The 26,043-nt window shown below is 48.8% G+C and overlaps 1 protein-coding gene and 1 long non-coding RNA gene across 3 annotated transcripts in view; one reads left to right on the top strand and one right to left on the bottom strand.

Annotated features, from left to right (window-relative positions):
- Positions 1–10,575, top strand: part of MAFF (MAF bZIP transcription factor F) — a 143,416-nt gene extending 132,841 nt beyond the window's left edge. For both annotated transcript variants that reach the window (XM_075573696.1, XM_075573695.1), the window contains exons 2-3: positions 3,939–3,994; positions 5,598–10,575. In XM_075573696.1, coding sequence (XP_075429811.1) covers positions 3,959–3,994; positions 5,598–6,008 — 447 coding nt within the window. In that variant the 5' untranslated portion in view covers positions 3,939–3,958 and the 3' untranslated portion in view covers positions 6,009–10,575. The remainder of the gene's footprint in view (positions 1–3,938; positions 3,995–5,597) is intronic.
- Positions 432–21,036, bottom strand: LOC142467816 (uncharacterized). The gene is made up of 4 exons (XR_012788504.1): positions 20,873–21,036; positions 19,149–19,252; positions 14,242–14,414; positions 432–866 (listed from the first exon to the last, which is right to left on the bottom strand). It is a non-coding gene; the product is annotated as an uncharacterized LOC142467816 (long non-coding RNA).
- Positions 21,037–26,043: the final 5,007 nt, after the last annotated feature.

Raw genomic sequence — 26,043 nt, 5'->3', positions numbered from 1 at the left:
GAAGGGGTAGGCGACTAATTGCGGAGCTAGATCACTACATGGTGGGAACAGATACCTTGCTCCACAGAGCTTACACTCTACTCTCGGTGCAACCCCCAGAGAAGCGCAACGTGTATGAAAGTAAACACGGGGAGGAGAGAATTCCTGGTGTCTGTCTGCTGATTGATCCCAGATGAAGTCATGGTATTCAGAGCGTGCGTTTTCTTCCTGTGCTGCGTGTGTGTTTGTTACGCTCCTTATATAACATTCCTGTTTTTTCCCTGGGTGTGTTTCTCTGTATGTAACTGACACGAAGGGGGAGTGTGCTTGTGCGTGTAGGATTTAAATACAAATGGAGTTTATGTAGTAAAGTGTCCCGGCGGCAACACTGGCAAAAAGAAAACGTTACATTGCTTTTAATGGGATTTTATTCCTTCATACATTTGGCACACATTCTTGATCCAGTTTTTCATACATAAACCCCATTATAACGGTTAGAGACTTAATTTAGATCTCGGTAGAAGGTGTCCTTTGCTAGTCTGCAGTCGAGGTCTCCCTACATTACATATAAATCCAGGACTGTCTGAGCTTGTCCCTGATAATCTGCAGGCAGGGGGTCACCCTACATTAGATATACACGCAGGACTACCTGAGCCTGTCCCTGGACGCAGAAAATGGGTATAAACAATAATCTCTTGTGCGTAGAAACCCCAGCCTTCAAAAATATCGTCTTGTTACAGGTTAAAGGTCAGTTTAAAGGGAGGAGGTGTGGCAGTGTTTAAATGTGCAGTCCCGCTTCTAAAAATAAACTGCAGTTGAAACGAAACCCACGTAGCCATATAGCGCCTTCGCTCCCGTGGATTGTACGCACCCTCCATCGCCAGAGACTAAAAAACAAAAAAAAAGTGGCCATTTAATGTGACCCAGTAAAAATAACAACAAAAATAACACGTGCTTGCAGAAACGTAGAACAAGATTTATATTTTTTAGTGGTAGTATTCCAAGCTATAACACACATTGTAATTGTTGCTGCCTGGGGAAATACTGGCACTAGGATTTATTTATCCCCTAAAAAAAGAAATACAAAAAAAAAACCCAATCTATTTATTATTTATCTTGTTTCTGACGTTGCTGGATCTGGGAATGGCTGAAAACCCTCGGCTAAAAACAACCGTGAGAGTAACTTTAGAATTTGACCCCCCTGAGTGAAACCTTCCCCCCGTTTCTGTAAAAGTTTCACCCGAGGACCGTGCTCTCGTTTTCTTCTGCTGACATGTGAATGTCGGAGACACAATAAAACACCCGACTAGAATATCGGGGGAAGAGAAACATCTTTGAATGACGGGGACAAATCATTGGTCAATTTATTAAATATTATATCACAAAGGACACTGAAAATATACAACGTACTGTAACTTCAAAAAGGGTCGCTGTCCGTCGGCCATGTCTGGGTAATGCGGCCTGTGTAACGTCACACCATAAAACCCAAGTACAAAGCAGCTATGTATATACAGACGGTCCTCGCTTATCCGCCCGGAATGCGTCCCTCAAACCGCCATCGGATAACTGACCGTCGGATTGTGGGTCCATGTTAATTTGCAGCGGCGAGCATCTGATAAGCGGTTCCGACGTCGGATAATGCGCCCAGCGTTGGATAAGGCATAAGGAAAGCGGACCGTCTGATACCGAGGACCATGTGTGCGTGCGTGCATCTTTATATAGCACCATCAGTGTACATAGCGTGTCACAGCAGTAATACATGTGACATAATATAACACATAATGGGAATAAGCGCATCAGACATAAAACAATAGGAAAAGGAGTCCCTGCCCCGAAGAGCTTACAATGTACTTGTTCTGTATATATAATATATATATATATCTGTATAGCGCCATCACATAGCGCTTTTACAGCAGCGACACACGTGACATAATAGCAATAAGCGCGTCATATATCAAAGTAGACATTAGGGAAAGGAGTTTCTGCCCCCAAGAGCTTACAATCGAAGTGGTAAAGTAATGATAGATTCTAGAGAAGCCAATGAAGCCTCCAGCAGAACACAAATCTTCAACAAAATATCAAAAATGCTGGGTTTTACAGTAAATACAACAAGTCACCAAGAGAAAAGCGTTTTTTTTTATTTTTTATTGCTGCGTTCTTCAGCTCTTTCTAAAAACTCATAAATAACAGAAAAGAATCGGAGCGGGGGGCAGGGGATTTTCCTCCCGCACTTCCGCATAGTTTGTGGGTAAATGTTATTTCCAATTCTTCCTCTGGTTCAGTAACTTCCTCCTCCAAACGCTTGTGACGGTTAGCGGGCTAATGTTTAACTACACAATTGTGTTTCTTGTCCTTAAAACTCGATCTGGGATGTATACCAGGGGTGCCAACCCCAGTCCTCAAGGGCCACCACAGGTCAGGTTTGCAGGGTATCCCCACTTCAGCACAGAAGACTGAGCCACCTGTGCTGAAGCAGGGATATTCTGAAAACCTGACCTGTTGGTGGCTCGTGAGGAATGGACGTTGGCCACCCCTGATGTATACCTTCAAGCAGACTGAAGGGCAGAGAGACAACTGATGAGGTGCAGGTAGTGGAGGGGTGTTGTAAGATCAAGAAAAGAACCGTGGTATTTGGGAGTGGAGGGGTCTCAGCTTGTTTGAAGCAGCAGGCCGCGCCAAATTGCCACTTTTTAATTTAAGACCTCTGTCGAACGTGGTTTTCATTTTGAAAATCGTCCGCTCCGTTCAGGAGATACAAGCGGTTGACATGTTAAGGGTCCAGGAGGTTAAAAGGGAGCTCTGCCCGGAGCAGTCTGAAGGTTATCAAGGTAACCTCAAATGCAAGAGATTGGGTAAATCATGATTTTGAACACTAAAAACGTATTTTTATTTTTAGAAAGAAAAGAGGGGGGGGGGGAATTGTGTGTGTGTGTGTGTGTGTGTGTGTGAAACGCATAGGATTCGGGGGGGGGGGATTGCAGAATTTGGCGGTATTGTCCATCTTACTTACACTTGGCTCTGTTCATGTGTATAGTAAAAGGTGCAGCCCACCCTATTGTATTTAAATGGCGATTTTGTTTCCCCTTGAAGGGGACGTACTGGTGCTACTTTTCCAGACAACTATGTCGAAAACCAGGGTTTCCCAGGAGCACAGAGGACTGACTGTTCCTATAACTCTTTGGGTGTCCCAGGACAATCGCTACATCGTGGGGTCCGCACTCCGCGGGCCCCAGAACGTAGACTACGCAATGCCAAAGGAAAGCACTTTGCCTCTGGCACTCACGGCTCGCCCCTGTGTTAAGCATGTATACATATTTTGTATTGTGCAATTTAGCTGTGTTTGGTTTTTATCGTGTGTGATCGATTGACCAGATATTAAATTGTCATATTGTAATACTGATCCCCGATGCGCTGTGTGTACATTTCTTTTCATTTTTCTGAGATCTCCTTTGGGAGATCACAATTTAGGATTGTCTGGGGAGTTGCTCCGTATATGCAGCTGCAAGGGGTTCCTTAAAGCTGAAATCCATGAGCCAGCACGAGCGAGGATTCCTTGCTTTTCATATTTGCCCTATGTTAAGCATCTTTGTATTGAAGTGCCTGTTCCATAACACTGTGCATGAACCCTTTCAGACGTATGGTGGTAGGACACGCAAGCGACCCTTATGCTCGTTCCGTTAACCGCGACGGAGCGGTAACGCCATCGCAAGTGCAGGAGGGGCCTTTCCGACACTCGATGGGTTATAGGCTGCATGGAAAACAGCTATGTGGTGGGATGAACTAAGTGTGAATAAACAAGGAGTGGTCGTCATGTGGACACTCTACAGCAGGCTTTTGGGCCTTGTAAAATGAAAATCTAATCTAGCTAGAAAAAAAAAAGGTGGTCACTCAGAGCTTTTGCTTTCAGGATTTCTGGGGGGAATGAACCTCTAAACTTATCTTTGCTGTTTCCCAAACAGGTGGAGACAACAAGGTTAAAATGTCCTCAGACGGCATGTCAAGCAAGGCCTTAAAGGTAACAAACCTCCCTAATTGGATCATTTTATGGGGGTGCGGGCGGGGGGTTGTTTGGGCGGGAGGGGTGTGAGAGAAACTGTTCGTCTCCCTTTTGTTTACACAAACATTTTCTCATAAAGATCGTGACCACGCGGCTCTCTCTATCTGCTCCCACGTGCTGAACTTCCTGTATTTTATGTTTATTCCAAAGGTCAGCTGCCAGCATCAGGAAGTAAACATTAGCAAAACAGCAGCAGCCTGCCACTTTCCATCTAGAATCAAAAAGATTAAACCCCATGATCAGCCATCATAATGTTTTTTTCTGGGGTTTCTGGTTGAAGAAGCCTTTAGGCAGTATTCTCCCTGGTCTTATCCTAAGCCCTTACCCAGGAGTGGCCAACTCCAGTCCTCAAGGGCCACCAACAGGTCAGGGTTTCAGGATATCCCTGCTTCAGAACAGGTGGGTCAGTCATTGAACCACCTGTGCTGAAGCAGGGATATCCTTGAAACCTGACCTGTTGGTGGCCCTTGAGGACTGGAGTTGGCCACTCCTGATTATAGGGTGTATTTATGGCCCATATGAAGTTAAAGCATTGGTCAGCAGTGTGAGATTTGTTGCATATTACCAACATTTTGCTGTTGCGTTTTCCGAATCCTGATGAAGGCTGAAGCGTCTGTGCTATGCAATAAATCTCACACTGCTGCACAGTCACTAAGGCCGGGGATGTAGTAGGTGCGTGAGACGGAGCGCATGGCGTCACGCGCCTGCCCCAGAGGCAATCCGTGGTCTTTGGGATGAGGAGAGGGAGGCGTGGCCATGACGTCATCTGAGAGGTTGACCCTCATTGGCTGAACCGCTCATGTGACCTGGCCTCTATGGTCATGTACTCTATGACTTGCCTCAGAGGTATGGCCTTTTGTTCGCGTGTGTGGTTGCAGGGAGTATAGGACAGTGAGTGGGCTGCCTTACACTGCCTATATTCCTGACGAACTTAAGCCAGTTAAGAATTGTGCAACACAGATACACCCTCGCATAGAGGTTCAACTTGCTGTTCCGAGGCCAGCCCCGAAAAGGAATTAGAAACGCTGGCTTCCTCCTTAGATCTGCATGAGCAATATTTTGCCTCTTTGGTATGTCTTGCTTCTGAAGTCAACGCGTTTCGCTGCACATTCCAAATTCCACATAGATGGTGTGTTGCAGATCAAAATCGAATACCACAGGGTAAATCAGCGCAATCGTCTCAGACTGAGAAAGAAGTACACAAAACTTCCAGATAAAATCTATTTGTCTCGATACATACAATCCAGCAGCAAACATCGTATCGCGCTTCGCGCTCGAGCACTTAAGGAAAGGAAACTTTTGAGAGCGAAACGCATTGGAATGTTTGCTGTTGTTCTTACTGGCATGTACATAATGTGACGTATAATATATACCATTTTTTTTCCCATCTAGAACTTTTGTATGCGTCTTTCTCTTTGTGAATTAATTGCGCTAATTTACTTCGTGGAATTTTACGTTGGTTTTTTTTTTTTAACCAATCCTGGCCTAGACAGACATCTCATGTGGTCAAGAGCTAAGTGGCAACCCAACCGACATACCTCTTCTTCTTTTCCTCCTGCAGGTAAAGAGGGAAATGGGGGAGAACACCCCCATGCTCTCGGACGACGAGCTAATGTCCATGTCTGTGCGGGAGCTGAACCACCACCTGCGCGGCCTCTCCAAGGAGGAGGTGGTGCGGCTGAAACAGAGGCGGAGGACCCTCAAGAACCGGGGCTACGCCGCCAGCTGCCGCGTCAAGCGCGTCTCGCAGAAGGAGGAACTGGAGAAGCAGAAGAACGACCTACAGCAGGAGGTGGATAAACTGGCGCAGGAGAACTCCACCATCAAACTGGAGCTGGACGCGCTGAGATCCAAGTACGAGGCTCTGCAAAACTTTGCCCGCTCGGTCTCCCGAGGGCCCGTCACTCCGGCTAAAGTGGCTGCCACCAGCGTCATCACGATCGTCAAGTCCTCTGGGAACTCTTACTCCTAACGAAAGGGGAAACGTTGCTTGTAAATCCCCCAATCCCATCTCCATCTCACCCCATCAACAGCGACCAGCCACGCACCAGATTTCCCAGACCAGGATCATGTTAGGATTTTGAGGGGACCTCGGATTGAAGCTTCCACCACTTACCTGCAAAGCTTTTATTCTTCCCAACTCAACCAGCCGGGCCCAGCTTGTGCAAAAGGGGTACGTCCCAGAGCGCATTGATTTAAAACGGGTCCATCACGGTGTGGTTTGTTCTGTGGCCTACCCTTTGGAGATTATAATTTCTCAACGCAATGGACGATACCATGAAGTTCGGGCATGAGAAGGTAGATCCTGCTTTTTCGTGCATGTTTTGGAAATGTTTGACTAGGAAAGGCAGTAAGATGCTTTTTCCTTCTGAAGTATGTGATAGAAAGTGATATTATTACCAGTAACTGAGACGTTTTGAATCTGGGGTCAATATAAGTGGGTCACAGAAAGTTTGTCCCTATAAAACTCTGGGCTACTTACTCAGAAATGAATCATAAGGAAGGCGATCACAGGGATTTATTTTCACTTCTTTCACGTTCTCCTTGAATTTTGGGCAACGAAAAAATACTCCCATGCAGACAAGGAGAGCGTGCAGGGAGGAGAGACGGCGAGGGAGAGTGCAGGGAGGAGAGACGGCGAGGGAGAGTGCAGGGAGGAGAGACGGCGAGGGAGAGTGCAGGGAGGAGATGGTGAGAGGGCAGGGAGGGGGGAGGAGAAAGCCAGAGTAAGGAGAAAGAGAACATGAGAGGGAGAGATGTTGAGGAGGTGGAGAGATGGATCAAAGGTGATGGAGAGCGAGAAGTTGGGTGTTTTAAACACTTGGTTACCCGTGTTGTCTGCAATGCATTGGCGACACCTCTGGCAGCAAAAAGGTTAAAGCAGCCGGGGTTGGGAAGTCCCTTTTTAACCCTTCGGGCAGCAGAGTGGATAAGTATGCCGGCTACCGGCTGGGTTTGATGTGAGGAGGCTGCGGGCATTATAAAGACCATCGAACATTTTATCCCAAGACTAAGCCTTCCATCAAGGTGACCGTGAGACCCATGTTCAGTACGTGGACTCTCCTTCTGCCCCTGGACCTCCTACCTGCCCCAGGACCCTGTTACACCCCAGGACCTCCTACCTTCCCCCGGACCTTCTCCCTGTCCCAAGACCCCCCCCCCCCCGCTCCCGCCACCGGACCTCCTACCTCCCCAGAACCTCCTAACCGCCCCTGGACTCCCATTCCAGCATACAAAAGGAGATCTGGTTTAAGGGTTAGAGCAACACTAGTTTTTGGAGGACTTTGACTTGTGTCGGTCACACAGCCCCACAGACGTGGCACAGACCGCCTTTCCTCTGCCCTTTTCCCGATGATCGCGCTCTTCCCCTTCAGAGAAACCCCCCAACTGAAAAACCCTCCTAAATTCTAATACGTTTCAAGAAATTGGCGCACGACTCTGCCCCGATCACTGCAGCGGTGGCCAACGCCAGTCGTCAAGAGCTACCAACAGGTCAGGTTTTGTATATCTGCTTCAGCACGAGTCGCTGAGTCAGTGGAAAGCCTCAGGAAATTCACCTTGGCACACTGGCAGGATGTCTGATCTTTGAAGTGGTGGTCCGTCTGACTTCCCGTACAACACCGCTGTGGTCAGCCTGCCAGTGTGCCACCTTGTGATCAACCGTGGAAAAAAATGGCGGCAAACGGCAATATTACCACAAATTGGAATAATCCGTATTTTATTTAGACGCCCGTGCAGGGACACAAACAAAACGTTTTGGGCGAGGACACGCCCACCCTTCGCCAGGTGGGTTAGCTTAAACACCAACATCCCTGTGTGGGCTCGCCAACCTTTCAGGACATAGAGAAAAGCACTAACAGATTGCGCCACAGAACCTGACGCAGGGCGGGCGTGTGCTCTCTGAAACGTTGTGCTTTGTCACTGCACGGAGCTGTAAATAAAATACTGCTCAGCACAGGTGGCTCAATCTCTCCCTGCTTCAGCACAGGTGGTTACTCAGTTCTCGTTTCAGCACAGGTGGCTCAATCAGAGGCTCTGTCTTTGACTGAGCCTCTGATTGAGCCGCCTGTGCTGAAGCAGGAATATCCTGGAAACCTGACCCGTTGGTGGCCCTTGAAAACTGGAATTGGCCACTCCTGCCCTACTGCATTATTGCATTGTGTTTTTTCCCAGCTGTGACACCAACGTTTGCATAGGTTCAGCGCCGACACCCCGGGCGCTTACACTTTACTGCACCTAAAGGATGTCGTTGTTTGTTTTATTTCTACTTAACCCTTTTGCTGCCAGAAATAAGGGTTAATTGACAGATCTAGAGGAGAGATGGGGGCACGGGTCAAAGTGCGTTGTGCAAAACCGGACCCGCTGGGGAAAAAGGCGCAGACAATATTCTAGATCTAGAGGGACGGGACAGGAACGTGAAATAGGAAGAGACGAGGGATGTGCGACAGGTGAGGAGATGTTTAAATGAAAAGCCCTAAGGTTTGTGTATCGTGCAGAGAGCGTCCCATGGCGCTGGGGTTAAGAACACTAAGCCCTCGTCCAGGCTGAAGGCTTGCTTGCGCGCTCGTCAGCGTGAGGCAATGAGAGCGGCTGTAGTGAGCGCGCACGTGAGAGTTGAGGAGCGCTGCTTGAGGAAACAAATCAATTTGTATTTGTCATGGGATGGCCGGGTCATGTGAGCGGTTCGCCCAATGAGTGCGGCCAGCTACGTGACTCCACGCCCCCCCCCAGGTTCCCGTGCTTCACACTCGGTGTCACTGTTTTAAGGGTCAGGACCTGGACTCACTGAGCCACTCCCTCATCAGCAGGGTATCACACCCCCAGTCCGGTGATAACCGCTTTGGCAGGGGAGGGGGCAACTCCAGTCCTCAAGGGCCACCAACAGATCAGGTTTTAAGATTATCCCAGGTGGTTCAATCAGTGTGCTGAATGAAGCAGGGATATCCCTGACCTGTTGGTGGCCCTTGAGGACTGGAGTTGCCCCCCCCCCTTGCTATGGAATGGCAGTTACCGCAGGACCTGGTTGAAATACGGCGGCTTGACAAATCCCAGCCTTTATACCTGCGGACGCAACCGGCTCTCGTTTCTTAATCAGACGGCAGTAACGCCAGCTCAGATGCCATCGTGTAAGGCCCTCGAAAAGGGTGAATGAAAAAGAGTCATTTTGTAACAAAGTTGAGGCAGACAACTTTGCAAAGACCTGTTGCTTCGTACAGATAATTGTCGCATCAGGCTCAGGTGCAAGGTACATCTTCGTCAAGAGACATGTATTGCTGATGACTTTTGTTGTCATTTGAAAGCTGAAAAGTGTGGGCATTCGGTAAATAGTGGAGTATATTTTTACCATTGGGAAGATGAGTTCTTTGATCATGCCTGGAAAGGTTCGGAACTATTTAGCTGCTTTAAAAATCTATTAGACGTGACACGAGGTCGATAACGGTCGCCTGTGTCTTATGATGTCACCGAACTCACTTCCTGTATCGATAATCCAGGCTACTCCCGTCGCCCACAAGCTTCCCAGAGGAAATACTCCTCTAAACTTATTTATGTTTCAGACGTTTATTTTTCGGTATATTTATAATATATATATATATATATTATTTTTATTTTAAAAGATAAGGAAAAGGGTGGGAAATGCATTTTTTTTTGTTTTGTTTTAAATGTCGGTCCAGTAGATAAACAAATTTGCAAATGTTGTTTCATGGCGGATATTTGGCTGCCACTCACCTCGCCGCAGGAACATCTCCCCGGACTGTTTCACCGCCAAGGTAATCCCCTAACCTTACCCTAAAAACTCCTAATACTAACGCTACCCCCTACCCTAAAAACCTAACCCCTTACCCTAAAATTCCTTATCACAAGCCCTTACCCTATACTTAACCCCCTACCCGATCTGCTAAAACCCTTAATGTTCATCCACTGAGTGTCCAGTGGAGGAGCGGCTGCGGTGAAGGGTCTCGCGGCCAAATGTCCGATCCGGGTGGTTATTGGCTAACTAAGATCGCAGCTTGAACTTTCAATCAACAGAATAGAAGTAAATGGGGAGGGGGAGGGGGATTCGCACAGTTTCGAGCAGGGTGACCCGAGCTCAATCGGCGAGAGTGGCCATCCAGTTCAGATACGGGTTATCAGTATTTCGTGAGCCCCCCTGCTAAATATCTATATGGGACACAGACCATATATATGCCACATTTAAAAGTCGCACGGACCTATAACCTCATAATTTACATCTTGTTGTGCAATGCACCGTGTCCCCCGCCAGCCCGACACGTTTAAACAGCGTCCGTGTTAAAGAGACACTGCGTGTGAGGGGGGGTGAAAATTGGAACCCTTCCTGCAAACAAACATGGTGCAATGTACAATGATGCCGAGTATCTCTATACACTTCCAGCCTCCAACTTAAAGTCAAAATTTGCATCACCACGTGTTAAATGTCACCTGGCCTGTAATGCTCTTCAGCCGTGCCCGCTAACCTATATTACACGGTGCTCCCCCCCGTTAGAAAATATTTGTCCCCCGAACCTCTAAATCTTATTGACCACCCATCAGAATATCGCGAACACGCCGTGTGACCGATCCCAGGCAGTATAATGTCCTAAGCGCGTGGGGGGGAACACGCATAATAATCCCCAAACTGCCCCTCAGTGTGTGCAGGCAGCATGGGGGTGTATCACCGCTACTCACTGCGAGAGCTTCCAAAGTCACTACCCACAATGCCTTGCTGTGGATGCAAAGCATTGTGGGGAGCGACTTTGGAAGCCCCTGGTGTAAGTGACAGCGATACCCCCACACGCTAAGGTGCAGTTTGGGGCCTTACTGAGTGCACAGTCCCCACACTGGCTCAGGACCCCACTATACTGCCTGGAAGCCGCCATTACAGGTTTGTTTGAACCCCTTGGAGACGCCTCGCGCCCCCTGTAGGGAAGCGCCGAGCTGCAGCGGGGGTTTGATATCTTTGGTACTTTGACCTGGAATGATTATTGGGTCTCTGTACTACAGGGAGAAGCGATACACAGTTGGACATACTCCGTCTGGCTTTACACTGCAACATGTTCAATTTTTCACGACCCGATCACGCAGTTTTGTTTTAACCCTTTCACTGCCAGAGGGCTAGGGGAAGGCTTAAATGGTTTGACCTATATTAATGCTACAATGATATAATTTCCTGCATCCCCGGAGGGGTCGGCCACGCGTGGCATTTCTCATGATGCGATGTATCTGGGTTTCCTTCACATATGAGTACACAGTACTTACTGCATTATAAATCTCATGTATTGAACATTTTTCATATATCTAATATATGTGTGTATATATATATAGTGAATGGTATTTATTTTTCTGGAGCATTTTGAAGTCCCTTTATAAGTGTATTTTATATATTGTGCAAATAAAGCATTTTTTCACGTACAGTGTGTACAGTATTTCTGACCCAAGCTGCCTTTTTGCATAAGCTGTGCCCTCAGCTCCTATACACAGATACAAGAGGTGCACTCCGCTTCTCCAATACAAAGGTACAAAAGGTGCCCTCCGCTTCTGCTATACAAAAGGTACAAGAGGTGCACTCCGCTTCTCCTATACACAGGTACATAGTTACATAGTTACATAGTTACATAGTAGATAAGGTTGAAAAAAGACATATGTCCATCAAGTTCAACCTATGCTAAATTTAGACAACAGATACTTTATCCTATATCTATACTTACTTATTGATCCCGAGGAAGGCAAACAAAAACCCCATTAAGGGGAAAAATAAATTCCTTCCTGACTTCAAGAATTGGCAATCGGATTACTCCCTGGATCAACATCCTTCCCATGTATACTTATTTGGTATATCCCTGTATACCTTTCCCATCTAAAAAGATGTCCAACACTTTTTTTTTTAACAAATCTATTGTATCTGCCATCAAGGTCTCCATGGGTAATGAATTCCACATTTTAACTGCCCTTACTGTAAAGAAACCTTTCCTTTGTTGCTGGTGAAATTTCCTTTCCTCCAACCTTAAGGGATGGCCCGAGTCCTTTGTACTGACCGTGGGATGAATAGTTCTTTTCAAAGCTCCTTGTATTGTCCCTGAATATATTTGTATATAGTTATCATATCCCCTCTTAGACGCCTCTTTTCTAATGTAAATAAATCTAATGTAGCTAGCCTCTCCTCATAAGTTAGAATGTCCATCCCCTTTATTAATTTGGTGGCTCTTCTCTGCACTCTCTCTAGTTCCATAATGTCTTTTCTAAGGAGTGGTGCCCAAAATGGTACTCCATATTCAAGGTGTGGTCTTACTAGTGCTTTGTAAATGGGCATAATTATGTTTACTTCCCTTCCATCCATTGCCCGTTTAATGCAAGATAGGATCTTGTTTGCCTTTGCAGCTACTGCATGACATTGGGCACTATTGCTAAGCCTGCTGTCTGCAAGCACTCCTAAATCCTTCTCCATCAAGGATTCCCCCAATTTATCCCCATTTAATTTGTAAGTCGCCTTTTTATTCTTGCATCCCAAATGCATAACCTTAGATTTATCTGTATTAAACCTCATTTGCCATTTACCTGCCCACGTTTCCAGTCTCTCCAAGTCCTCCTGAAGAGAAATTACATCCTGCTCTGATTCTATTACCTTACACAATTTAGTATCATCAGCAAAGATGGAGACTTTGCTCTCGATCCCAACCTCAAGGTCATTAATAAACAAGTTAAAAAGCAGGGGTCCCAGTACCGATCCCTGAGGTACCCCACTCACAACCTTAGCCCAACCTGACATAAGAGGTGCCCTCCGCTCCTATACACAGATACAAGAGGTGCCCTCCGCTCCTATACACAGATACAAGAGGTGCCCTCCGCTCCTATACACAGATACAAGAGGTGCCCTCAGCTATACAAAGGTACAAGAGGTGTCATCCGCTTCTATACACAGGTACAAAAGGTGCCCTCAGCTTCTATACACAGGTACAAGAGGTGCCCTCAGCTTCTATACACAGGTCAGGAGGTGCCATCTGCTCCTATACACAGGTACACAAGGTGTCCTTCGCTACTATACAAAGGTACAAGAGGTGCCTTCAGCTCCTATACACAGGTACAAGATGTGCCCTCAGCTCCTATACACAGGTACAAGAGGTGCCCTCCGCTCCTATACACAGGTACACGAGATGCCCTCCATTTCTATACACAGGTACAAGAGGTGCCCTCAGCTCCTATACACAGGAACAAGCGGTGCCCTCATCTCCTATACACAGGTACAAGAGGTGCCCTCCGTTCCTATACACAGGTACAAAAGATGCCCCAGCTCCTCTATTCACAGGTACAAGAGGTGCCCTCAGCTCCTATACACAGGAACAAGCGGTGCCCTCATCTCCTATACACAGGTACACGAGGTGCCCTCCGTTTCAATACACAGGTACAAGAGGTGACCTCAGCTTCTCCTATACACAGGTACCCTCAGCTGCTCCTATACACAGGTACTAGAGGTGCCTCCAGCTCCTATACACAGGTACAAGATGTGCCCTCAGCTCCTATACACAGGTACACGAGGTGTCCTCCACTTCTCCTATACACAGGTACAAGAGGTGCGCTCAGCTTCTATACACAGGTACAAGAGGTGCCCTCAGCTTCTATACACCGGTACAAGAGGTGCGCTCAGCTTCTATACACAGGTATAAGAGGTGCCCTCAGATTCTCCTATACACAGGTACAAGAGGTGCCCTCAGCTTCTCCTATACACAGGTAATAGCCGTGCCCTCAGTTCTCCACTAAGCTCATTAATGAATGAAATCCCCAGATCAGTGATTATTTCACGAAGTCGCCGGGAAGCGGTGTGTCCGTTACAAAGATCTCTCACTTCCATGTTCCTGATCACAGCGGTTTCCTGTGTCAGATGTGGGGACAGATCAGGAATCCCGCAGCCCGAGACTATTTTAGCTGTAAGAAGTTGCTGTCTCATAGTAGCTGTGATCAGGGGCCGTGCTCCTTCCTTCCTACCCTACACCTGCAGCAGAAGTGAAACCAACAGGTGGCCTGACACCACACACATTAACACTTTCAGCCCGCGACACACTACTAAAGCACCCAAGGGGTTAAGAAACCAGTCCTATTTTTTAACCCCATCCCCCCCGCCCCCTTTACTATATATGGGTGTGAAGCAAGGGGTCCTCGGAGCTGAACCGGATTAACTTAATCTCTGGGGACCCCTGGTTCTACGAGATACATACCTGTATACGTACAGCCGGCACAGTTCTCTCCAGGGGAAAGAAAATGGCGGTATAAATCGCCAGTGTTACGGGGGTCATGAGGAAGCCACCACATAATCCGTCCCAGTTTCTTATTGACCTGCTTGACGAGGGCGATTCAAATATGAGCAGGTGTCTCGGGAATCAGACGGTCCCTGGAGATTAAATACAGTTGAGTAGGAGTAAAAAGTAGGGCCCCATTGTCGGCTAAAAAAATAAATAAGTTTCATCACGTTTGTAATGAGAAATGATGGAATATTCCAACGCAGAGTTTGTAAAAGGAAAGAGGTTATGGTGCCACGTGTAGCGATTAGGGGTCCAGATCACCAGCAACGATCTCGACACACGGCAAGGCTCCCACAAGACACGGGTTTGCGGGAGACAGCGGTATATTGGATGGAGATGTCGCGGGAGACCAGGTTATTTACACCTTTTTACCTGGATCATTCATTGAGCAAAACAAGGTAATTAAATAAATTGAAGTTTATTCGCATAAATTCGCTTACACACAATGATACACAAAATACAGACAGAAAGACACACTAACTTTGGGACTGTGGGTGAAAACTAGATTTTACTAGGTGCAGGGAACTCTAAACAGGAGTTTTACCCTGACCGGGACTTAGCCAGGAATCTTCTGGACCCCAAATCGGCATAAAGTTCCATACACCACCACTACCTTCTCTTCTGAGAACTTGGACTTTCTTGACTGTGAATTACTCTAAATCTCCTGCAGCTCAAATCGGCATAAAATTCCAGCCGCGTCTGCTATGTTCGAATTTGAGAACTTGGGTGCAAAAGTCGGGATTTAGGTTTTTTCAGACTTGAAATCAAAGCCAGTTGCTCTGCTATTCGTGCAGAACCAACTTTGAAAAGCTCGCCCATGCTCTTACTACCGGAGCACTACAATTTGATTGGCTCACAGATTCTTATAGTATTCTGAGTTTAATTCACAAAACTCAGCAGCCATTCAACGCGTGGGAAAATTCCCATGCAACCAAACAGAGACAAGCCGGCTAGAAAAGCCGGGTCAGCGGGAAATCTGAAATAGCCAAGGGACATGCGCATGTTTGCCACCTTCATCCCGGGCTATCTCAATGCCACCCGCTGGGCAGGCTCCACAAGGTGTGGCAGAGCAAGTGGCAGCCCGGATGACTGTCATTGATCTGCGGACCTGGTACTCCGCCTTTCCTCGCTGACCAAATGCTATTCCCACCTCTGGCCTTCTCTGACTGCTTTGGACTCCGATGTCCAGCAGACTTACCGACGCCTGTGGGTTAGCTCGGGCAGCCTGTCTGGACATTGGTTCCGAATGTAAAAACACATTACATTTAAAGTATACTTTAATACATTAAGGTATATTTGTAATATACTTCTGTGTCTCTGGGTACAGGGGACAGGAGAACAAAGATGGTGCACTTTTATCTCTACCTGCCTTATTCCCCATACACTATCTTTTGGACTCATACTGGAGTCTCGGAGTCCCCCCTCAACCTTATATACAGTTGGGGCACCCACAACCCCTACACTGGTTCTGGGATACCTTGGCACTAGCTGAGGTACCCCCCTTAACCTAGGTATTCCCTCAGCTTCAGGGATAACTGAAAACAGAAAGCTTGACCCTACCTGTCTTTCTAACTATCGACCGGTCGCCCTCCTGCCTTTTGCCTCAACTTCCTTGAATGTCTTGTATTCTCTCGCTTGCTCCACTTTCTCAACACACATTCTCTCCAAAACCCTCTACAATCTGGCTTCCGCACTGCTCACTCCACTGAAACAGCCCTCACTAAAATAACTAATGACCTCCAGGCTGCCAAAGACAGAGGTCATTACACTCTACTCATATTACTCGACTTCTCTGCAGCATTTGACACCATGGACCACCCTCTTCTCCTTAACATTCTCCATACTCTTGGTATTCAGAACAAAGCTCTATCCTGGATCTCCTCTTACCTCTCCCATCGTACTATCAGTGTCTCTTCTAATACCTCCTCCCTCTCTATCAATCTCTCTGTGGGGGTACCCCAGGGCTCTATCCTGGGACTTCTTCTCTTTTCCCTGTACACACTCTCTCTAGGTGACCTAATAACATCACTTGGGTTCAAATATCACCTCTATGCTGACAACACACCAATTTATTTTTCAACCCCTGACCTTACACCTGCTGTAGAGACCAAAGTTTCTGAATGTCTCTCTGCGATATCATCCTGGTTGGCCCTCCACCGACTTAAACTTAACATGGCAAAAACCGAGCTCATACTTCCTCCCAAACCTGGCCCTACTACCTCCTTCCACATTACTGTTGGAACTACGATCATTCACCCAGTAGCCCAAGCACGCTGCCTAGGGGTCACACTCGACTCCTCTCTCACATTCGCCCCTCACATTCAAAACGTTTCTAAAATCTGTTGCTTTTTCCTCCGCAATATAACAAAGATACGCCCTTTCCTCTGTTGCTCGACTGGTAAAACTCTGACTTAGGCCCTCATTCTCTCCCGTCTTGATTACTGTAACCTACTGCTGTCCGGCCTTCCTGCCTCTCAACTGTCTCCCCTACAATCTATCCTAAACGCTGCAGCCAGAATAACTCTACTCTTTCCTAAATCTGTCTCAGCGTCTCCCCTGCTGAAATCACTCTCCTGGCTTCCTATCAAATCCCACATCTCACACTCAATTCTCCTCCTCACTTTTAAAGCTTTACACTCTTCTGCCCCTCCCTACATCTCAGCCCTAATTTCTCGCTATGCACCATCTTGCATTCTGATCAAAGATGTCTTCTTTCTACCCCCTTTGTATCTAAAGCCCTCTCTCACCTTAAAACTGACTGCCCCACACCTCTGGAATGCCCTTCCCCTCAATACCCGACTACAGTAGCACCCTCTCTATTCACCTTTCAGACCCACCTTAAGACACTTGCTTAAAGAAGCATATGAGTAGCACCGTGGATAATACTAGACACATGATACATAAAGCTTGGCCCCCTGCAGACACACTTACCAGAATGCCCTCCTACTGTCTCTGTACGTTCTTCCTACCTACCAATTGCATAGTTACATAGTAGATGAAGTTGAAAAAAGACGTACGTCCATCAAGTTCAACTTATGCTAAATTTAGGCAACAGATACTTTATCCTATATCTATACTTACTGTACATATTGATCCAGAGGAAGGCAAACAAAAAACCCCAGTGTCATATCATCCAATGATATCTCATAAGGGGAAAAATATATTCCTTCCCGATTGCAAGAATTGGCAATCCGATTAATCCCTGGATCAACATCCTTCCCATGTATACTTATTTGGTATATCCCTGTATACCTTTCCTTTCTAAAAAGAGTCCAACCTTTTTTTGAACAAATTTATTGTATCTGCCATCAGTCGCCATGGGTAATGAATCCCACATTTTAACTGCCCTTACTGTAAAGAAAGATAGAGGGTAGTGCACGCACTCTGTCACACTGGTAAACAGATGGTTACCAGATGGTGACCATATATTGGTCACTCTAGATGTGTCTAGCCTTTTTATACGATAATACCACATGATGCAGGTCTAGATATCGTAAGGTCTTCCCTTACTACCCATTATAGGGATACGATCCCCACTGAATACATCATGCTTCTCCTACACTTTATTCTATATAAAAATTATTTTCAATTTGAGAAGGAATTTTTTCTTCAGATTAATGGGACGGCAATGGGCAGTAATATGGCCCCATGCATACGCTAATATATATATGACACATTTTGAAGAGGAGTACATCTACAAATCAGAGTTTTTCATGGACATTCTGAGCTACTATAGATGATTTTTCGTGTGGACTGGTACGGAGGACCAGTTATTATAATTTATTGATTACCTTAACAATCTTCACTCTCCAGTACGTCTCACTAACACATGGAGTACACAGCAACTCTCTTTTCTAGATGTCCTTATTACACAAAACTAACGGTGAGTTGCATACAGATCGCTTTAGAAAGAGTACAGATAGGAATGCTATTTTGAGGGCAGAGAGTCATCTTCCTCCACTGATTGATGCATTGCCATTTTCGCAGAAAGTATGTGTCTGTAAGATCACGAGCAGAGAGGACAAAATCAAACCAGCGATTGGAGATCTGTGTAACAGATTCCTAGCTAGGGGGTATCCTCCTGCAGTGCTAGACCGGGCACTGTGCAAAGAGGTAAATGCTATCAAAAGTAAGAAGAGGATAGACTTGTATTCACTAGCACGTTCAATCAAGCCGGTGGTTTTCTGAAATCAATCATTTTGAAGCATTGGCATATTTTACAAAATGATGATATACTATACTATCTGAAATCTGTTGTACACCACCTATGATTGCATTTAAAAGAGGGAGAAACTTGGCAGACAGTCTGATACATGCAGACAATGAGGTTAACTAAAAAACTAATAATTTTTTGGAAGGGGGCAGGCCGGGTAACTATATATGTATGAGCTGCTCGGTCTGTAATAGCCTTATCACCGGTATTAAATTCAGTCACCCGAACAGTGGCAAAGAAATAAAAATCAAAAACAGAATAACATGTATATAGTTACATAGTAGATGAGGTTGAAAAAAGACATTGGTCCATCAAGTTCAACCTATGCTAAATTTAGACAACAGATACTTTATCCTATATCTATACTTATTGATCCAGAGGAAGGCAAACAAAAAACCCCATTAAGGGGAAAAATTAATTCCTTCCCGACTCCAAGAATTGGCAATCGGATTAATCCCTGGATCAACATCCTTCCCATATATACTTATTTGGTATATCCCTGTATACCTTTCCCATCTAAAAAGATGTCCAACCTTTTTTTGAACAAATCTATTGTATCTGCCATCACAGTCTCCATGGGTAATGAATTCCACATTGTAACTGCCCTTACTGTAAAGAACCCTTTCCTTTGTTGCTGGTGAAATTTCCTTTTCTCCAACCTCAATGTAGATCTGAATATGAGGTGTACATCATCAAGTGTCCATGTGGTCTTCTCTACGTGGGAAAAACAATAAGAATGTTAAAAACGAGATTCATAGAATATAAAAGTGTAATTCGGAAAGGTACGGACCCCTTTGTTCTTGTGCAACACTGTGTGGAACATAATCACAACGTGGCATCTTTACGTGTCATGGGAATTTAATCAGCCCAGTAATGGTGTGGGACTTAATGAACAACTGTAAAAGGGGATAAGGCTGCACTCCACAAATAGAAAAATGCATACAATTTACTGGTGCTGCTGGTTCAAGGAAGTACCTGCCATAAAATCCAAAGTACACCGAGGAAAAGAAGGGATCCAGCGCTCCACGGATTTCTGAATAAGAAAATTTATTGTGCCACACAACGTTTCGACCTTATGGTCTTTATCTGCCAGTCACTTGATAAAGACCATAAGGTCGAAACGTTGTGTGGCACAATACATTTTCTTATTCAGAAATCCGTGGAGCGCTGGATCCCTTCCTTTACTTAATGAAAAACAACATTTGAGATGTTTTCTTAACAGAAGGTAATTCTGTCTTCTTACAGGTACAAGTGACCTTGACCCATCTCTGGACTTCGGATCAGTCTGATGGGGACATCGCTATTTTTTTTCCCTCCCACTTCATCCCTCTATTTCTCCCCATGGTGTGTGTGTGTGTGTATATATATATATATATATATATATATATATATATATCTTATCTTATATTATATATTAGTGAAAGCACTGTATGCCTGTCTGCATCTTCCTGTGTCCCTACGGACAATCTGATTGCACCTTTGGCCTGTCACTCCGCCTCAGGCCATGCCCGCCCCCGCACACCTCTCATTGGTCTGCGGTCCGCCCCCGCACAACTCTCATTGGTCTGCGGCCAACACCACTGCCACACTGTCCCACCCCTCACTGACCTACACCACTGACACACTCTCCCACCACTCACTCACTGAGCTTTGGGAACGCTTGCCAGCACCTAACCCTCACTGCTCTGAGAGATTTGCACCTAACCCTGAGATTTCCACCTAACCCTCACTGCTCTCAACCCAGAAAACCCTGACCGCCTGCTACCACGACAGAACTGCACAATCAGGTACCAGTCTTATTGCTTTCAGCACTGCAACATTCCACACCCTCACACAACACCACACACACCGCACGCTCACACCGCCTCTTACGGCCTACACTGCCAACACACCTCTCCTTCACCTCACCGCACTGTCTCATTCACACCTCTCCAACGGACACCGCACCCCCCCCCAAGGCAGCAGCGCTGTGTGATCCTCACATCACCAACGGACACCGCACGTGGCCGCAGCTCTTCCGGAAGATCACACCACACAGAACCAACATTCCCCGTGTCTCCCTGTTTCCCGCGCGTCAGCGGGGGAGCAGAGCGAGCGCCCGGGAAACCCCCCACGGCTCTCAAGCACGCGCCGCGCGACCCCGCGCTCTCCTCCTCTCCCTGTGTCAGCTCCCCCCCGGTGCTCCGCTCAGCTCTCCCCCCCGGAGCTCCACTCAGCTCTCCCCCCCGGAGCTCCGCTCAGCTCTCCCCCCGGTGCTCCGCTCACCTCCCCCCCGGTGCTCCGCTCACCTCCCCCCTGGTGCTCCCCTCACCTCCCCCCCGGTGCTCCACTCACCTCCCCCCCGGTGCTCAGACAGGCAGTGGACACGCGGCGCCTAAGATGGACCGGAAGGACCCCCTTCCTTCCTTGCGGAGTAAGATGGCGGCGGACAGAAGGAGAGGTGATGTGTGTGTGTCACTGTGTGTGTGTGTGTGTGTGTGTCACTGTGTGTGTGTGTGTGTGTGTGTGTGTGTGTGTGTGTGTGTGTGTGTGTGGGCGGGACACTGTATGTGTGTGACACTGTGTGTGTGTGTGTGTGGGGGGGACACACACTGTGTGTGTGTGTGTGTGTGTGTGTGTGTGTGTGTGTGTGTGTGTGTGTGTGTGTGTGTGACACACACTGTGTGTGTGTGGGGGACACACACTGTGTGTGTGTGTGTGTGTGTGTGTGTGTGTTACACTGTGTGTGTGTGTCACTGTGTGTGTGTGTCAGACACTCTAGGGTGGGGACCGGGCTACGCATGGGGGGGGGGAGCAGGAGCGGAGAGAGAGGGGGGAGCGGAGAAACATACAGGGGGAGTGGAGAGGAGGGACACGGAAATTGTAAGCAACCCACCCCCCCTCCTGTCCACTGTCCCCCCCCTCCTGTCCACTGCCCCCCCTCCTGTCCACTGTCCCCCCTCCCATCCACTGTCCCCCCCTCCCGTCCACTGTCCCCCCCTCCCGTCCACTGTCCCCTCCTCCCTTCCACTGTCCCCCCCTCCTGTCCACTGTCCCCCCCCCCTCCTGTCCACTGTCCCCCCCCCTCCTGTCCACTGTCCCCCCCCTCCTGTCCACTGCCCCCCCTCCTGTCCACTGTCCCCCCTCCCATCCACTGTCCCCCCCTCCCGTCCACTGTCCCCCCCTCCCGTCCACTGTCCCCTCCTCCCTTCCACTGTCCCCCCCTCCTGTCCACTGTCCCCCCCCCCCTCCTGTCCACTGTCCCCCCCTCCTGTCCACTGCCCCTCCCCTCCTCCTGTCCACTGTCCCTCCTCCTCCCCTCCTCCTGTCCACTGTCCCTCCCCCTCCTGTCCACTGTCCCTCCCTTCCTCCTGTCCACTGTCCCTCCCCCCCTCCCATCCTCCTGTCCACTGTCCCTCCCTTCCTCCTGTCCACTGTCCCTCCCCCCTCCCATCCTTCTGTCCACTGTCCCCCCCCCCACTGCCCCCCCCCCTCCTGTCCACTGTCCCTCCTCCTCCCCTCCTCCTGTCCACTGTCCCTCCCCCTCCTGTCCACTGTCCCTCCCTTCCTCCTGTCCACTGTCCCTCCCCCCTCCCATCCTCCTGTCCACTGTCCCTCCCTTCCTCCTGTCCACTGTCCATCCCCCCTCCCATCCTTCTGTCCACTGTCCCCCCCCCCCACTGCCCCCCCCTCCTGTCCACTGTCCCTCCTCCTCCCCTCCTCCTGTCCACTGTCCCTCCCCCTCCTGTCCACTGTCCCTCCCTTCCTCCTGTCCACTGTCCCTCCCCCCTCCCATCCTCCTGTCCACTGTCCCTCCCTTCCTCCTGTCCACTGTCCATCCCCCCTCCCATCCTTCTGTCCACTGTCCCCCCCCCCCACTGCCCCCCCTCCTGTCCACTGTCCCCCCCCTGTTCACTGCCCCCCCCTCCTGTCCACTGTCCCCCCCCTGTTCACTGTCCCCCCCCTCCTGTCCACTGTCCCCCCCTCCTGTCCACTGTCCCCCCCCTCCTGTCCACTGCCCCCCCCTCCTGTCCACTGTCCCCCCCCTCCTGTTAACTGTCCCCCCCCTCCTGTCCACTGTCCCCCCCTCCCGTCCACTGTCCCCCCCTCCCGTCCACTGTCCCCCCCTCCCGTCCACTGTCCCCCCCCTCCTCCTGTCCACTGTCCCTCCCCCTCCTGTCCACTGTCCCTCCCCTCCTCCTGTCCACTGTCCCTCCCCCTCCCCTCCTCCTGTCCACTGTCCCTCCCCCTCCTGTCCACTGTCCCTCCCCTCCTCCTGTCCACTGTCCCTCCCCCCTCCCATCCTCCTGTCCACTGTCCCTCCCCCCTCCCCTCCTCCTGTCCACTGTCCCTCCCCCCTCCCCTCCTCCTGTCCACTGTCCCTCCCCCCCTCCCCTCCTCCTGTCCACTGTCCCTCCCCCCTCCTGTCCACTGTCCCTCCCCTCCTCCTGTCCACTGTCCCTCCCCCCTCCCCTCCTCCTGTCCACTGTCCCTCCCCTCCCCTCCTCCTGTCCACTGTCCCTCCCCCCTCCTGTCCACTGTCTCTCCCCTCCTCTCCTCCTGTCCACTGTCCCTCCCCCCTCCTGTCCACTGTCTCTCCCCCCCTCCCCTCCTCTCCTCCTGTCCACTGTCCCTCCCCCTCCCCTCCTCCTGTCCACTGTCCCTCCCCCCTCCTGTCCACTGTCCCTCCCCTCCTCCTGTCCACTGTCCCTCCCACCTCCCCTCCCCTCCTCCTGTACACACACACACACACACACACACACACACACACACACACACACACACACACACACACACACACACACACACACACACACACACACACACACACACACACACAGAACCAGTGACACACACACACACACACACACACACACACACACACACACACACACACACACACACACACACACACACACACACGACCAGTGACACACACACACACACACACACACACACACACACACACACACACACACACACACACACACACAACCAGTGACACACACACACACACACACACAGAATGAGTGACACACACACACACACACAGAACCAGTGACACACAAACACAGAACCAGCGACACACACATACACACACACACAGAACCAGTGACACACACACACACACACACACACACACAACCAGTGACACACACACACACACACAGAATGAGTGACACACACACACACACACACACACACAGAACCAGTGACACACAAACACAGAACCAGCGACACACACATACACACACACACAGAACCAGTGACACACACACACACACACACACACACACACACACACACACACACACACACACACACACACACACACACACACACACACACACAGAACCAGTGACACACACACACACAGAACCAGTGACACACACACAGAACCAGTGATACACACACACACACACACACACAGACCCAGTGACACACACACACACACACACACACACACACACACACACAGAACCAGTGACACACACACACACACACACACACACACACACACACACACACACACACAGAACCAGTGACACACACACACACACACACACACACACACACACACACACACACACACACAGAACCAGTGACACACACACACACACACACACACACACACACACACACACACACACAGAACCAGTGACACACACACACAGAACCAGTGACACACAAACACAGAACCAGTGACACACACACACACATAGAACCAGTGACACACACACATAACCAGTGACACACACACACACACACACACACACACACACACACACACACAACCAGTGACACACACACACACACACACACACACACACACACACACACACACACACACACACACACAGAACCAGTGACACACACACAGAACCAGTGACACACACACAGAGCCAGTGACACACACACACATAACCAGTGACACACACACACACACACACACATAACCAGTGACACACACACACACACACACACACACACACACACACAACCAGTGACACACACACATAGAGCCAGTGACACACACACACAGCCACACACACACACCCACACACACACAGAGCCAGTTACACACACACAGAACCAGTGACACACACAGAGAACCAGTGACACACACACACACACACACACACACAGAACCAGTGACACACACAGAACAAGTGACACACACACACACACACACACACACACACACACAGAACCAGTGACACACACACACACACACACACACACACACACACACACACACACACACAGAACCAGTGACACACACACAGAACCAGTGACACACACACACACACACACACACACACAGAACCAGTGACAAACACACACACACACACACACAGAACCAGTGACGCACATACACACACACACACACACACACACACACACACACACACACACACACACACACACACACACACACACACACACACACACACAGAACCAGTGACACACACATAGAACCAGTGACACACACACATAACCAGTGACACACACACACATAACCAGTGACACACACACACACACACACACACACACACACACACACACACACACACACACACACATAACCAGTGACACACACACACACACACACACACATATAACCAGTGACACACACACACAGAACCAGTGACACACACACACACACACACACACAGAACCAGTGACACACACACACACACACACACACACACACACACACAGAACCAGCGACACACACACACACACACACACACACACACACACACACACACACACACACACACACACACACACACACACACATAACCAGTGACACACACACACACACACACACACACACACACACACACACACACACACACACACACACACACACACACACACACACACACACACACACACACACACACACACCCAGTGACACACACACACACACATAACCAGTGACACACACACACATAACCAGTGACACACACACACATAACCAGTGACACACACACACACACACACACACACAGCCAGTGACACACACACAGCCATACACACACACCCACACACACACACAGAGCCAGTGACACACACACAGAACCAGTGACACACACAGAGAACCAGTGACACACACACACACACACACACACAGAACCAGTGACACACACACACACACACACACACACACACACACACACACACACACACACACACACACACACACACACACACACACACAACCAGTGACACACACACACACACACAGAATGAGTGACACACACACACACACACACAGAACCAGTGACACACAAACACAGAACCAGCGACACACACATACACACACACACAGAACCAGTGACACACACACACACACACACACACAACCAGTGACACACACACACACACACAGAATGAGTGACACACACACACACACACACACACAGAACCAGTGACACACAAACACAGAACCAGCGACACACACATACACACACACACAGAACCAGTGACACACACACACACACACACACACACACACA

The sequence above is a fragment of the Ascaphus truei genome, chromosome 17, assembly GCF_040206685.1.
Source record: "Ascaphus truei isolate aAscTru1 chromosome 17, aAscTru1.hap1, whole genome shotgun sequence".
Taxonomy (NCBI): Eukaryota; Metazoa; Chordata; class Amphibia; order Anura; family Ascaphidae; genus Ascaphus; species Ascaphus truei.
Note: the sequence above shows the minus strand (reverse complement) of the source record. Positions and strands in the feature narration are given on the sequence as shown.